The sequence below is a fragment of the Aulostomus chinensis genome, chromosome 18 (genome assembly GCF_037954235.1).
Source record: "Aulostomus chinensis isolate RoL2024-O1b breed Wild chromosome 18, RoL_Achi_v1.0, whole genome shotgun sequence".
NCBI classification, from domain to species: domain Eukaryota; kingdom Metazoa; phylum Chordata; class Actinopteri; order Syngnathiformes; family Aulostomidae; genus Aulostomus; species Aulostomus chinensis.
The window spans coordinates 16,494,075-16,508,320 of NC_141337.1; the positions used below are offsets into that span (position 1 = coordinate 16,494,075).

At 43.8% G+C, this 14,246-nt stretch overlaps 1 protein-coding gene across 1 annotated transcript; it reads right to left on the bottom strand.

Moving 5' to 3' along the window:
* Positions 1 to 2,366: 2,366 nt before the first annotated feature.
* On the bottom strand, positions 2,367 to 13,968 carry csf2rb (colony stimulating factor 2 receptor subunit beta). Its single transcript, XM_086185747.1, has 15 exons — positions 13,916 to 13,968; positions 11,272 to 11,472; positions 10,151 to 10,274; positions 9,904 to 10,070; positions 9,668 to 9,816; positions 9,122 to 9,266; positions 7,154 to 7,286; positions 6,800 to 6,954; positions 6,483 to 6,610; positions 5,691 to 5,874; positions 5,379 to 5,478; positions 5,231 to 5,297; positions 5,066 to 5,145; positions 4,780 to 4,939; positions 2,367 to 4,531 (listed from the first exon to the last, which is right to left on the bottom strand). Exons 2-15 carry the CDS (start codon positions 11,366 to 11,368, stop codon positions 4,154 to 4,156), a joined length of 2,067 nt encoding a protein of 688 aa, XP_086041873.1. The 5' UTR covers positions 11,369 to 11,472; positions 13,916 to 13,968; the 3' UTR covers positions 2,367 to 4,153.
* Between the last annotated feature and the right edge of the window lie 278 nt (positions 13,969 to 14,246).

The window sequence follows — 14,246 nt, forward strand, 5'->3', positions numbered from 1 at the left end:
GGTATTCGTGGAGGAGTTGTGTGAAAGCGCATCAGAAGAGGAGCAGCTTCATCTCCCTGTGTTACCAAAGAGTTTTACAAATTGATCATTGAGTTTAAAATGTGTCCAATGTCAATTTGAAATGACCATTACGTGACAATAAGGAGTATGATCCCATTTAATTTCTCATCTGGTCTACGGTGAATACTTTTATGATACCGGATACTGTAGATCTCTGAACGCCAGTGTGTCCGACAGATCTGATGTTCTCCTACAAATTTCCTCTTAAGTGAAGAAAACTGGAGACACAGAAAATCACTTTGTCACATGGAAAAAGCTAAAAAAAAAAACCCAGCAATTGTTTATTCCATGAGTTAAGAGGGTGTCCTCAACGATGCAAACCTGTTTTCCTCGCTGATTCCAGCTGAGCCATCTCACAACAGCCGTTGTAGTGGTAGGATAGTATGGTAAAGTATAAGTGGTGATAGTGTGTACTGGTACACGACTGCCGCACTTAACACTTTGGATTGGTACTGCATCGGAAGTTAAGACATCAAAAGTTAACCCTATCAAGCCAAGTGCGTGTGGACTAACTTGTGAGTACATATCATCAGAGGTGTGAAATTACATCAAAATATATGCAAAAAAACAAAAAGGGCAGAAAGCAAACATCCAGATGTTGTTATTTCACCTTCACATAATTCATCTGCACTGAAGACGACACCTTGGCTCTAAGCTTGTGGGTTTCCCTGATTCTCCGTGGTACAGTCCTGAGGAAACAGGAGGCCTTTGAACAGGAGGTTACACAAGCATCCGTGCGGCGCCACGCACTCCCTACACCTTCCAGCGCTTTTATTTTCCTGTTTTTATGTACGGCAAAGGACATGCTGGACGTGCTGTACGCAGACAACCAACCGTCATCAAGCGAACACCCACTAACACAGGTCTTTCCATCACCGCCCATCGTTGTCCTTCCTGATTCCCTAAAGTTCAACCTCATTGATGAGTGTGGACTCAGTCAGTCACTGCACTGAAGCAGCCTCCTCTACCAGGGAACAATAGCAGGACGGTGACTGAGGAATGTGACTTTATTTCGGGGCTGAACATCTGAAAATGTCTGGTATGCTGAGAAAACACATCAAATCGCCGTCTGTCCCTTTTGTCACGATGGTCAAGGCCAAGAAATGAGAGGGTTTGTGTCTTATCGGGCACCGTGACTCGGTTGTTGTGTGTCAAACTGCTCCTCAACCTCCTCAGACAGGAAGTTGCACCTAGCGATGGGCTGCAAACACAGGAAGTTGATATCAGCATGCCTGGAATTCCAGCTTTGTGTTTTCTTCACAAAAAACGAGACTTATAGTAGATATTGTTTCACTGTGACATACTTATGATCTAACCTCATACAGATATGCATGCACGCACACACACACACACACACACACACACACACACACACACACACACACACACACACACAAAAACACCTTTTACAGTCCAGTCATGCCAGACAGATGTGCAGATAAACAGAGCAATAAATTAGAAAACTGAATGTATGCTTGTTAGTATGTGTGTGTGTGTGTGTGTGTGTGTATTAGAAAGATATACATACTTCTGCAACAGCTGAGTTATTCTGGCACTGAGCTGTAAATTAATGTGTGTAAATGTTTAACGTAATCTTGCACCTGCTAACAAACACAGACAAAAATGTGTCAACATGAATGCGTAGGACTAAACATGTCACACCCAGCACACACAAGTCTATCTCCCTGTAGGAGAACACCCCCTCTCCAAAAAAACAAAAAACAACCTTTGACTGGGCCTCCATCTACACTTGTTGGCTTGCAAATCATGAGTTTGTGTAATAAATCTTGACAGAATGACGATGGATTAAAAAAATGAGAGTGTTAGTTCCATATTGTGGCTTTCTGCAAGGGATACAAATCAATTTTGTGAAAGGAAACCCAAGAGGCTCCACTGGTAGCTTGGTGTCATCGTTGCATTCCGCAGTTTGTTCATCTGTGAGCTAAGCTGATACCACTCACTGAACTGGCTCCGAAACAAAACCAGCTTGGCAACAGCAACGGGTTTCTTTCTTTACGAACACAAACACTGAGGAGAAAAATTACCTTGAGGGCAAAACCGAGGGACCCAACCATAGCAGCCAAGTCTAGGCCTATGGTGGTAGATAAACTTGCTTTTAAATGTGTGTTTGCGTCGGCATGACGGCTGCCTCATGTCTCCTGCATTCAATTGAAACACAGGCAGTGTGGAGGCAGTGTGTGTGACCATAATGCCGCTGCACAGTGACAAATACGCTTGTCTGAATAACTGGTGTGAGATAAGGATTAGTTTAAAAGGTGACATGAAAACCTCCAAAACTACATGGAAACAAATCCACCATCTCCTAGCTGAGACGCATCTCCATATTTTCATGTCTTTCTCCTACTTAGGGGTTGAGAAAAAATCCAATTCCTGATGTTTAAAGTCTACCGCGCCCTCTGGCAGGATCCTCCAGTAACACGGAACACACCGGCACGTGTATGAACGAGAACACTCACAACACAGCCAGCTGTCTACATGAACACGTGGTGAAAACTGGGGTATTTAACGAGGCGCAAGGCAAGGCAAGGCAAGGCAATTTTATTTGTATGGCCCGTTTTCACCAACAGTTTGTCTCAAAGGGCTTCACATGGCATCATAACAACATCCTCTGCCCTTAGACCCTCAGATCAACTGAGGAAAAACTCCATAGAAAACCCTTTTAACAGGGAAAAATCTGAGAAACCTCAGGGTGAGCAACAGAGGAGGGATCCCTCACCCAGGAGGGACAGACGTGCAGTAGATGTTGTTACAGACAAGAAAACAGTTTACAATACAGAATGTGGGAAACACGGAAATGTTAATAACAGCTGAAGAAGGAAGCTTCTGGAAGGGGAGGCAGGGAGATCATAAGGGGGCATAAGGATGAAAAATTGGTCCAGCGTAAAGGTTGGCGGTCTCGGTCTGGTTCGAACACATCCTTGATGGGCTTCCTCAGTGAAAACACTTTTTTGGGATGATTTGGACTAATTACAGGAAAGTGAGGAAGGCTATAGTCACCCATTGAACAACAGAAGAAGAAAAACAACGGTGACAGAGTAAGAGATGAATGAATGATTGAACCCGTCCTTCACATTTTTGAACCGTTTAAAAACACACAGGCCTATCTATCAACCAATCATTGTCAAGGACAGGTAGATGCAGCCCATGCAGGTGATGATCATAGCACATACAGTGGGTATGTTATACAGTTTTTGTGTCCTTGCATAATTACGATGCGAAATGGAAACTTACCAGATCCAAACGACACCTTGGACAGAGTAAAAATGCTCATCAAAGGGCAAACTCTACAAGTTTGAAAGGTAGCGAGCAGAAAACACAGGAAGCTTGACGGCTAGCTACATGTAGCTGTGGAAGGAAAAGGGAAACACCAATCAATCTAATCAGTACAAGCGATGTCCATCATACGACCTGATAGACATCAGTCTCTCATGAAGTAGCGCATTGTTTACATGAAGAAAACTCTGCAAATTTCTGCGTGTTTTATGCAAATGTCTGTTCTTCAAGCTAAAACAAACATGGAGTAAGACCTCACTTTTAGCTAAAATGTCTCAGTCACTGGGTTTGTTAACACGACAGTATGAGTATCATCACAAAGTTGATAACATATTGCACAGTATGAATACATTCGGCAACACTTAGTCTACAACATTGGCAACAAGGTCTAAACTCACACACCCTCCTGCAAACAGGCACACCTGACCACAGCCAACATGGCAGTTAGCAAGTGTGCATGCTTTCCCATGAAATATAGTCACAAACATTGGCCTTGTACCTCAGCTGTGAGAGGGAGCAGCAAGAAAACACCACCACACCTTAGCCTACGTGGTAAAATACACATGACCCTCCCAGACTGAGTGATTCTGTTGTTGAATCCTAGTACAAGTCAGGAATTCACTGCAGAATTGACTGTTACAAGTGCAGTGCCCCTCTCCTTGTCCTTGTGAGACTAGCTTACTACTGCCCTCTACTGGCCAGACATCAACCAGGCATGAGGTCAGAGTAAAAACAGCTCTTTCTTACAACCCCGCTGATGAAAATATGTCACTATATTTTGTGAGGAATTCCAAATATCTCAGTTTGCCGCTTCTGTGAGGACTGTAGGGAGAAGATAATACCCAGAAGGGTTCACGGTAGGCCAGGGGGTGGAAGGTGCTGAGGTGTATGCTGAAGGGTGGGGACTCCTGGTGGGCTCGCTGGGGCTTGGCTGGAGGTCTGGCTTATCAGGGCACAGTGTGTTATCTTGATGCTGCTGGACTTGCTCAGCACTGTGTGTGCTTGTGTCCCGTGTGGACCTGAAGATGCTGCCGTTGGGGAGACACACATAACCTTGTCCGTACAGGACAAACTTGACCGAGGAAGGAGACGCACAGACATCCGCCGGGGTTTCTTCTTCCTTTGTGTCGCTCTCTTCACATTTGTAGTCCACTGATTGTAAGATTGGGTTTGATGACTGTTGGATAGAAATGTTTGATACAATTAGAATAATTCCTTTGACTGGTTTTTCTTGTCTCCAGTTTATTCGAGTGCCCCTGCCACAATATACAGTAGATTTATTCAATTTCTATGAAGTTAGTTTATGTGCATTGGCTCTCGGACAGAAAACTGAACACGTTCACTGCTATCATTTTATTTATGCCCTAGAAACTCTCAGCACCTGCATGCTTGACAAAAACCAGTGGTTGCAACTGAATAACCGACCTGGAGGAAGAAATATGGTCCGCTGAAGTCCGCTGGAGGGTCAGAGCCATTAACCCTCTCAACAGGGGACGGAGGGTTATTACAATCCCAGCAGCTCTTGTCCTGCTCCGAAGCTTTTTTTTCAGTGTCCTCATTCAGCCACAGTGGAGTGCTTGAGGAGCTGCAGGAAGCAAAAAGACCAAGAGTATCATCAGGAGTCAATTTGACTTCCTCCACTTAGCCGTGATGAAAGCATTCTCTTGATGAGCGGTAGAAGTAACTGTCATCTGTCTTGGAAAGCTTTTACCATGTAGAGAAGCTGTCAAATTTCTGCACTTTGCAGATGGAAGTTTGCTCCCTCTGGATCGAGGTCTGGTTGGAAGTATACTGGATTATAGAGAAGCATATTGTTTTTATGTCAGAAAGACACCAGCTATACCTGAAGTGAGGGGAAAGAATTCAACAGTCTCACCTTGAAATCGGAGAGGATTTTGCTTTTGCCTGGCGAAGGAACAGAATCCTTCCACAGCACCACTCTCCTGTTAAAAAGGTCACGGATACAGATGTCAATTCACAGATCAAGAACGTATAAATGAACAATCTGAGATTGAGCAAATTACCTTTGGCAAGCTGGTATAGCGCAGTAGAGTGTAAATAAGAAGACGAAAGTCACGAAGGCACTGACCACAAAATAGCTCACGCCGGAGATGGACCACGTGGCTGTCATTGGACAGGTGATTGAATGAATGATGATGATTTTCTTATTTCATGGAAGGTGTGAATTTTAGGGCAGAACACACGTGGAAAAAAATACAATGATGGAATAGCAATTTTTGCATTGAAACAAAAAAAAAAAGAACATGAAGATAAAAAGGGCACAAAAGAATTATTCTCACAGTAAACAGGGAAACTAATATTGCTCGATAATTTACCCGGATCTGATTTCCAGAACACAGGAACGGTCCAATCAGAGGGGGTTCCTTCGTAGAGTGAACCTTCTCCAGGGACAACCAGAGACCTGACTCTCACCTGGTGGTACTGGGACGGGGTCAGGTTTGTGTTAGGAATGGACAGAGACATGACGCCCTCAGGAATGTTCAACAGCACAGAAGACCCCTAACAGAAGAGTAAATGTGTCAAACTTTGCCACTTTATGTGCGTTTTTAGGGAAGAGATTTAGTAAATTTTATTCAAAATATTGTCATGATTCAACATTTTATGGGATTTATTATTTAACTTAATTATGTAGGAGTAAACTGTGATAACTTTGATTCAGGGGTGGCACGGTGGTGCAGTGGTCAGCACTGTCCCCCCACAGCAAGAAGGTTCCGAATTCGAGTCCCGGCTCCAGCACAGGATCTTTCTGTGTGGAGTCTCCATGTTCTCCCTGTTCCTGTGTGGGTTCTCTCTGGTACTCCAGCTTCCTCCCACAGTCCAAAGACATCAAGAGAGGACGAGGCTGACTGATACTCTAAATTGACCGTAGGTGTGACTGTGAGTGTGAATGGTTGTTTGTCTCTATGTGTTGGTCCTGTGATGGACTGGTGACCCATCCAGGGTGAACCCCGCCTCTCGCCCAAAGGCTGCTGGGATAGGCTTCAGCCCCCCCCCCCCCCCCCCCCCACGCAACCTTAGCAGGGTAAGCAGTAGAAAATGGATGGATGGAACTTTGATTCAGATAAAATAAAGTTCACATTTCAGTGTTGGTGTAAAGGGTCCCTCACCTGATCCTTTGTCCTACAGTAGCAGACCTGGTAATATAATGTGACAGCTGTGCTTGGTTTAGTCCATTCCACAATCCAGCTGTTGCCTTCCTTTCTCACTTTCACCTGATGTGGAGGGTTGGGACGGACTACAGCACACACCAAGAAATAAGAGATTAGTCATGCAGGGAATCAGTTTTCCTACATGCAGTTATGCCATTCAAACACTAGGTGGAGACCTTCACTCACACCACTGTTATGCCGTAAACTCTGTTCCTTTCAGCCCGGATCCAATCACTCTGTGAGAATGTTGTGCCCCTGGTCTCATGTCTACTCACTGTGTTTGCTGGCCATAAACGTCCTGGTTCTGTGTGTTGGTAGGAGCTCCAGCAGCAGATGTGCAGGGTCTGAAGCAGTCAGGGAGCAGCTGTACCTCATCACCATCCCACTGGGGTCAGAATCGACAACGTAGTTCACGCAGCATCTCTCAGACCTGGAGGCAGGGATTATACCAGATTTGGGAGAAGAGGAGAGGAGGGAATTAAGCGGAAGGCGAGGAGGGAATGATCACATGATGGTGATGATGATTATAGAGTGAGGTCAGTCTCAACCAGGTGGTGCTGTCAAGAACAGCTCCTCACCAGAAGGATGACCTCTATACACAAACACACACACAGCATCACAAGACTCACCGTCCAGCCTGGTAGTGTTGACAGGCCAGCTGGTAGGTAATGAAGTGATCTAGCTCTCTGCTCACCTCCCAGCTACACACCACCTCCTTCTCTCCATCCACAACACAGTGTAAACTGGGACCCTGCCTGCTGTCTAGGCCCACAGAGAAAGAGGGAGTGAGAGATGAAATAAACAGATGAGGAGCTCCAGACCTTTCCTAGGTGCCGACAAATATGAATGCAAGGGGAAAATTACAAATGTGACGGAAGAAGATGGAGAGTCTCTGTTAGAAAGAAAGAGAAAGGCAATTTTCTGGATGTGCAGACCTGAAGTTCTGGGACCCAAGTTTTTCAATACCTCCTAGTGAAGTGGATGATAAAGGTACAGTATAATCCCACCTTTTTTGTACTGCTTGAGTATGTATATTTTCACTGCAGAACACGTAACTGGAGAAAACAGGATAAAATGTTGGATATCAGTTGTAAAATTAAATTTGTGCTGTCTTAATCCTATGTTGCACTCTAAAATAATCAATACACAATCAATAACAAAGAAGAATCTGACTTGAGTCTTTCCTGTGTTTTGCCCTCTTCAACTTCTCAATTATAGCCCTATTACACTGAAAAATGCGTGTCAACGCAGGTTTTTGTACCCTCTAATGTCTGCACATAGAAGTGCGCTGTGTCTCAAAATGCCGGTGATGTTCTCATGAATCACAGTGTACCGTACGGTTCCAGAAATCTGCCCCCGGATCTCCTCTTCACCGCAGATGGCGAACAGATCGCGGACTTCACGATCTTGCCAAGGCGCTGCCACGATGGATAAAACAAGATGTGCAAGATCGCTGTACAAGTTGTTTATAAACACGGTCCCGATTGCGCAGTTCACGTTCGGGTTCCCGATTGGTAGATTTCGCGGCTCGGCTCAGCTCGGCTCGGCTCGCCTGCAGTGTGAAAAAGGCAACCCGCGTCGTCTCAGGTTTCACGCGACCTTCCTGTCGCATCCTGATTTGTCACTGTGCGCCTGTCAGGCTTCACCTGTAGCTTCTTCAGCTCCCTTCCAGATGAGCCTAAAACTCCATCCTCCTTCGCTGCATTAGCGCTCGGACATTTTCCAATCCGTGCCGAGTTTGTATGCTTTGCAAAAGAGACAACATTGCCATGCACGTAAGGACAACGCTGACGTTCGACTCAACGACGTCCATGTTGTCGGGGTTGGAGCCTATCCAAGCAGCCTTCCGGTGAGAGGCGGGGTTCACATTTCCATCACAGGACCAAGACATAGCGACAGACAACCATTCACACTCACAGTCACACCTACAGTCAATTTAGAGTATCAATCAGCCTCGTCCTCTCTTGATGTCTTTGGACTGTGGGAGGAAGCTGGAGTACCAGAGAGAACCCACGCAGGAACAGGGACAACAACCCGGAACCTTCTTGCTGTGAGGGGACAGTGCTGACCACTGCACCACCGTGCTGCCCACGAGGTTTACCTCAATGCCTTTTACTAACAAACTCCAGAAGTGTTTTTTTGGTTTCCAAATTTTCATCCAAACATTCATACACATGGCAGGTGTTCAGAAGACTCATTATCCAATAGTATTGTACTATTCCAATTAGTACAGGAATATGATGTGCATACAAATACAGTCAATAACAGGCTTTTCATTTTTGAGTAAAATGTCCCTTAAAGTCCTTGGACAATATGTTATGTTTCAGTTGAATTGAATTGTTGGCGTTTTAGGAGGCGCTTTCGCAAAGACAAGGTCCCTAGAATTGTGGCCCTTGGACTGTGGCTCTAGCACTACAGCTTTCATGTCTGCAGACACACGCGACTCCAAAGACAAAGAAAAGAATCAAAGATCCAACAGATTCAAAATGCAAGCTATCCACTCGTTCATATACTATACAATCATAGCACACTTGGTAAAATTTCATATTTTATCACATTTAAAAGGCAAACTATGTTTTGTCTTTTTGTGGACTCACCTTCTTCCGTCCTCCAGGTCACCACAGGACTCCAGTCGCTCCACTGGCCCACCCTGGTGCGGCCCCTCACCCTGGCTTCGTACCTGACACCCGGGAGCAACAGTCGCTTCTCTAGTTTCACGGCAGTGCTTATGACTTCTTTAATCTGCATGGAGAACAGGAGAGGAATATTCCGTAGAATACAATTTCACTTCTGCTTTCAGTGTGGAATTTATGAAGTATGTGCATTAAACTGAATTAGAGGGAAGCTAAATGTCGGCAAATACGCGTCTTGAACTATATATAACGAACATGCAAATAGAAAATCCCATGAGTCCTGAGCGTGCACAGGTTTCCTGTGAGAAGAAATATCACAAGCTGTTCAAACATCACTCATTGTGTGTGCTCGGAACTGATATTGAGCAAGTGCCTGCTCAGATGCAACTGTCTTCCTGTTAGCTTGGACAAAAAGGAAACAAAACCAAAAAAAGTCATTTTTTTTACATTGCACAACAGATGGAGGCTGTAGTCCATCTTAAGGGCTCTGAAAACCTGAATAATGCTTACGGTCCAGTTGTCCTGTCTTTCTGCCCTGTAGCTGAGGCTGTACATGAGGTTCAGGGAGGAAGAGGAGGGATACGGGCTGGACCATGTGAGCAGCCGACCTTCATCACCTGTGGCGTGTGAGGAAAAACCCACTGGTGGGCGCGCTCTCACTGTAAAGACACAAATACACCACATACTTTTTAACAAGTTGTTTTCCTCGAATGTGTGGAACCATTAGGCTGTTGATAGAAACTCACAGTGCTGAGAAAGATCCAGAAGCTTTGATGAGCTGACTGTTTGGTTCTTAAGGAAGAGGACGGTGTGTTTTGTGCTGATGCGGAAGGAATTTGTTTTATATTGACACTGGCTGATCCTGAGTTCATCTCCATCTTGGACTGGAGCACTGTGTGGCACACATGGTTCTCTGCGAGAACATGAATGCAGAGCTGTGGAACATAATTCACTTTTGCTCCGCCCCTGTTCTCCTCTTGTATTGTCCGTTACCTGTTTTTTCCTCTCTGGAACCAGAGCTGCAGCGGTGTGTGCAGGTGTGGGTCTTCCCTCCACTCGCACTGGACGTACGACTCATAGTCATTGTGGCAATGCAAGGACTCCAGCAATGAAGACGCTATGTGGGAGAGGGACACGTGCTTTATTCATATTTTCTTTCATATCGGTAAAATGTTCCAAGAATATTTCTTATAAAAATGGAAAATATTGTGTCTTTGAGACTTGCTACGATCATTCTGTGGCTTGTGGATGGACCCTTCACATCGGCGCCTCCTTTGACTTGATTGTTTTCGCTGACAATGATGAAATACTAATTCGGCATTCATGCTCACCACGTGGAACAATAAAAAACGACAGAAATGTAACTGACTTCAATGATTTTTTTGGGGATTTTTTTTTAGATGTTCTGTTTTAAAGACGGTGTTCATTTCATTCTCGTTCGGATGCCGTCGCTCGTTGATCGGTTTTTCACGTCTCGCTCCAAACCTCAGCAAACCGATCAAAATGGTGCAGGCGTTCTCGTTTAAGAGTGGATTTCAAACTTCGAATGATCACTTTTCTAGCTAGTTTCGTGGGGGGGGGGGGGGGGGGGGGAGCGTGTTAGTGCCAGATTACATCACTGACTTTCTGATCCCCTATGAACCACAACACAACCTGAGATCCTCTGGTAGGTCTCTCCTACCAGAAATAAAGATTTCTTATGATTATTATTATCATTGCATGCCATGTGTGCATGCAGCATATGACACTGGACCCATCAATGAGTGGACGCTTGCAGCTTCCAAGCAAGTGAGTCTGACGTATGTTGGCAGACTGTACACAGACAGTAAAAGGGACACAATCAAAATCAACACTGATGTTTAAAGTAATAATGTGACAAGCGTAATACCAGTGCTTTTTTTTTCTTCCTGTTTTGTTCCACACAGAAAGATCCTGTGCTGGAGCCGGGACTCAAACCTGGAACCTTCTTGCTGTGAGGGGACAGTGCTGACCTCTGCACCACCTAACATCTAACATCTGCCTAACATCTTAAAACATCTAGAGTGTAAATACTCTACAAAATTCAATGAAAACAATGTCGTTCCAAATCATGTTGATATACAGCAGCGACTCACCGTCCTGTGAGCTGGGTTTCGCACGATCATCTGGACAAGAGGAGAGTGCCACCAGAAAGAGCATTGACCAAAGCGTCACCCAGAAGCAAGGCATCATCCCTGCGGAGAGGTGGGGAGTCGGACACTCCCCCCCTTTTTTCTAACTCGCTCTCAGGAAAATCTCAAACTCTCAAGTAGCCTGCACTCATATTGCGAAGAAGACTGTCGATTAGAGGAGAGTAAAAAAAGTGTGAGAAACAGAGGAAGAGTTCATTTACAAGAAAGAAAGTCAACATGAGTCATGACCACTCTGCCTGGCCTCTCTTCTGCTTTGTTTCCCTGCTTGTTGTGGTGTGAAACCACACATCCGTTCACCTCTGGTATCTCTCTCTAACACATGTGATCGGCTCTGGTAAAAGAGGACTTCCCATTCACATTCAAATAAAGCAACGAAAACTCTTGACACAGATGAGTGTTTAATAACTGTTAAAATGCATTGTTGTTTAAAATGTTACAACTGCAGCATTTCTGAGAAAATTCCATTTTTTTTTTTTTTTTGTCTTTTGCAGATCATGCGATCCTCGAACTACGTCATGAGATTGTTGACGCAGACCTGGAAAAAAAACCCAATTTATGCATCACAAACAATAGTAATTGCCTTTTTGTGTAATGCCCCTATAACCTTGACTAAAATAAAAAGCAAAACCTCAGGATGTTACAAGTCACTTAGAGACGTTCTTTTGTAGCATCCAAAAGTCAGCATAGTGGTCAATACATGTAACGCAAATTGATGATTTAATTTACACTACAAATATTGAAACGTTTCCTGCGTGTCAATGAGCTTCTCTCAACTACAATCTGTACTAAAATGGATTGATGAATTATTTCTAGTTTGGTATGAAATCTGCGAAGCTTTTATTGAATCTTGGAAATGCGGGTCATGATGAGGTCTTTATTTTCGAACAATGAGTTCCTCATTAAAATTGTTGTGATTATTTCCGTGCAGTGACATGGAACATACACTTGAGGGGAAAACTGAAAAGTCAGTTCAGGCATAGCAAATGACTATTTATTGACTACTGTCAGAGGGCGGGGAAACCCCAGTGAGGAGTGGGAATCAGCCTCATGCAAATGTTGGGACATATGTTTGTTACCCTCTAGGGGCCCCTACTATTGGTCCTCCATTAATGTCAGCCCCTTTTCTATTCCTTTTTCCTGTTGTTGATGTAGTCTTGTTAATCATGACTGTGTGACGTATGAACGTAAAAGTCTTTCCCAGCCTGGTTGATTGACACGGGAGTTACTTGTATGTACGGATGTCAGAGGCAAGTAAGCAGATACAGCCATCAGGCTGGGATGATCAAGTCTGCAAGACTAAACTGAGCTCTAGAACATTCTTGTTGTTGAACAGACTTGTGTGTAAGACCCTTTCATCAATGACGAATAACATCCTTACGCCATCATTCGACAACTCCTCCCTGCTCAGCAAGGAAACTGTGACATTGTACGAACAAATCAATCACGACATGTTAAAGATATGAAGGATTTCCTAAAAATCCACGATACAATATGACCGCCTCAGGAAGTGGTGATTTACCATACATTTCTCAAAGGAAACGCATTATTTTGTTGAAAGATTGACTAAAATATCCATCAAGACACATCAAGGCTAATTCAGAAGTTAGCATTGCCATGGATTCCCTCGACCAAAAGTCAGTTGGATTTTTACGTTGGATTTTTGTTGATTGTCGAAAACAAACCATGAAAACCTAGATGTGAACTGTTTGATTTCATAAGTTAATCTTCCCCCAAAAAAGATTTTTTTTTAATAATTTTTGATTATTAGAAGTACAAAGCCAATGTTACTGTATGCTGGGAACAAACTACCGCACATTCCACTGTAACAACCTCCAACGTACAAGCAGGTAATAGAACGGTCGTGGATGTCTCAAAAATAAGACTTGCTAAGTATCACTTTGCTGTGGCGCCTTGTAGCTGTCCCGGTTAGAGCCACCAGAACGTAGAGAACGGGAGAAGTCCAACTCCAAGTCAGAATTAGAAATGGCAAGCTTTGCTCTTCTTCTGTTTTCCAGTGACTACATTTACTATCAACAACAGCCTCTGGTCTCGGACTTGTTAGCAACTGCTGTTTTTATGACTCCTAATATGTTTCTAAATTCACAAGTGTGGTATTTTCTAAAATATTTCCTGCTGTGGAAGAAAAAAAAAGACAGTCTGAAGCCAGTGTTGACCACAAACTTTAACCTAAAAACATTCAAAAAATATCAACTGACTTGTAGAACAGGAAAAGGATGTTCAACAATACTAAATTTTGTAAAAAAAAAAGGGATTTAGGACTCATTCCTGTGTCAATATCCGAATTTGGTATAGTTCTTGAGTTATAATGTGGACATGAATGCTGAGTGACAACAAAAACGCAGCACAAAACATAGCATATACAAATATTCAAAGAAATACGAAATAGGAAGGATATGTAAGGAAAATTTTTACTTTTGAAACTTCTGAGATGATATGAGTCGCATTGACTTGTACCCTTCAGATACTCGGTAGAGAGTTTCAGATTTGCCTGATGCGACTTGATAGCTTGTTTAAATTGTACAAGTTACCGCTTTATTTTTCAGGATCATGTAATGAGATCACCTACCGTACATCAAGAAGCTGGTTTGTGCGTCTGTCACCACTGCACCGTCTCATCACACACTGCCAAGAACTTAGAGGGAGTTTCATCTTTGAGGAGTTCCCCTTTTTGTCATTGTTGACACATAATGAGAGTTTCTTTTAAATGCTTGATCAGCTGTTTTTCTTGAAAAGGTTGACAATAAATGAAGTGGCGCTAGTTCAGACGCTCAACTTTAATTAAAAACTGCGATTTTTCCTTTGGTTGATTTAATCTACAGGAACTTCCCATCTCTTCCTCTGTCTGTCACCCTTCCCATCACCCTGGGATTCACCCGCAGGCTCCAATGGTGGGGAGA

What these genes read in the sequence shown, in the direction of transcription:
- csf2rb (XM_086185747.1), bottom strand. Translation starts at nt 11,368, where the DNA reads ATGATGCCTTGCTTCTGGGTGACGCTTTGGTCAATGCTCTTTCTGGTG. An exon ending in TTCCAGAGAGGAAAAAACAG is followed by an intron (nt 10,071 to 10,150) that starts GTAACGGACAAT and finishes ATGTTCTCGCAG; the next exon opens with AGAACCATGTGTGCCACACA. An exon ending in ACTGTAGGACAAAGGATCAG is followed by an intron (nt 5,875 to 6,482) that starts GTGAGGGACCCT and finishes CTCTTCTGTTAG; the next exon opens with GGGTCTTCTGTGCTGTTGAA.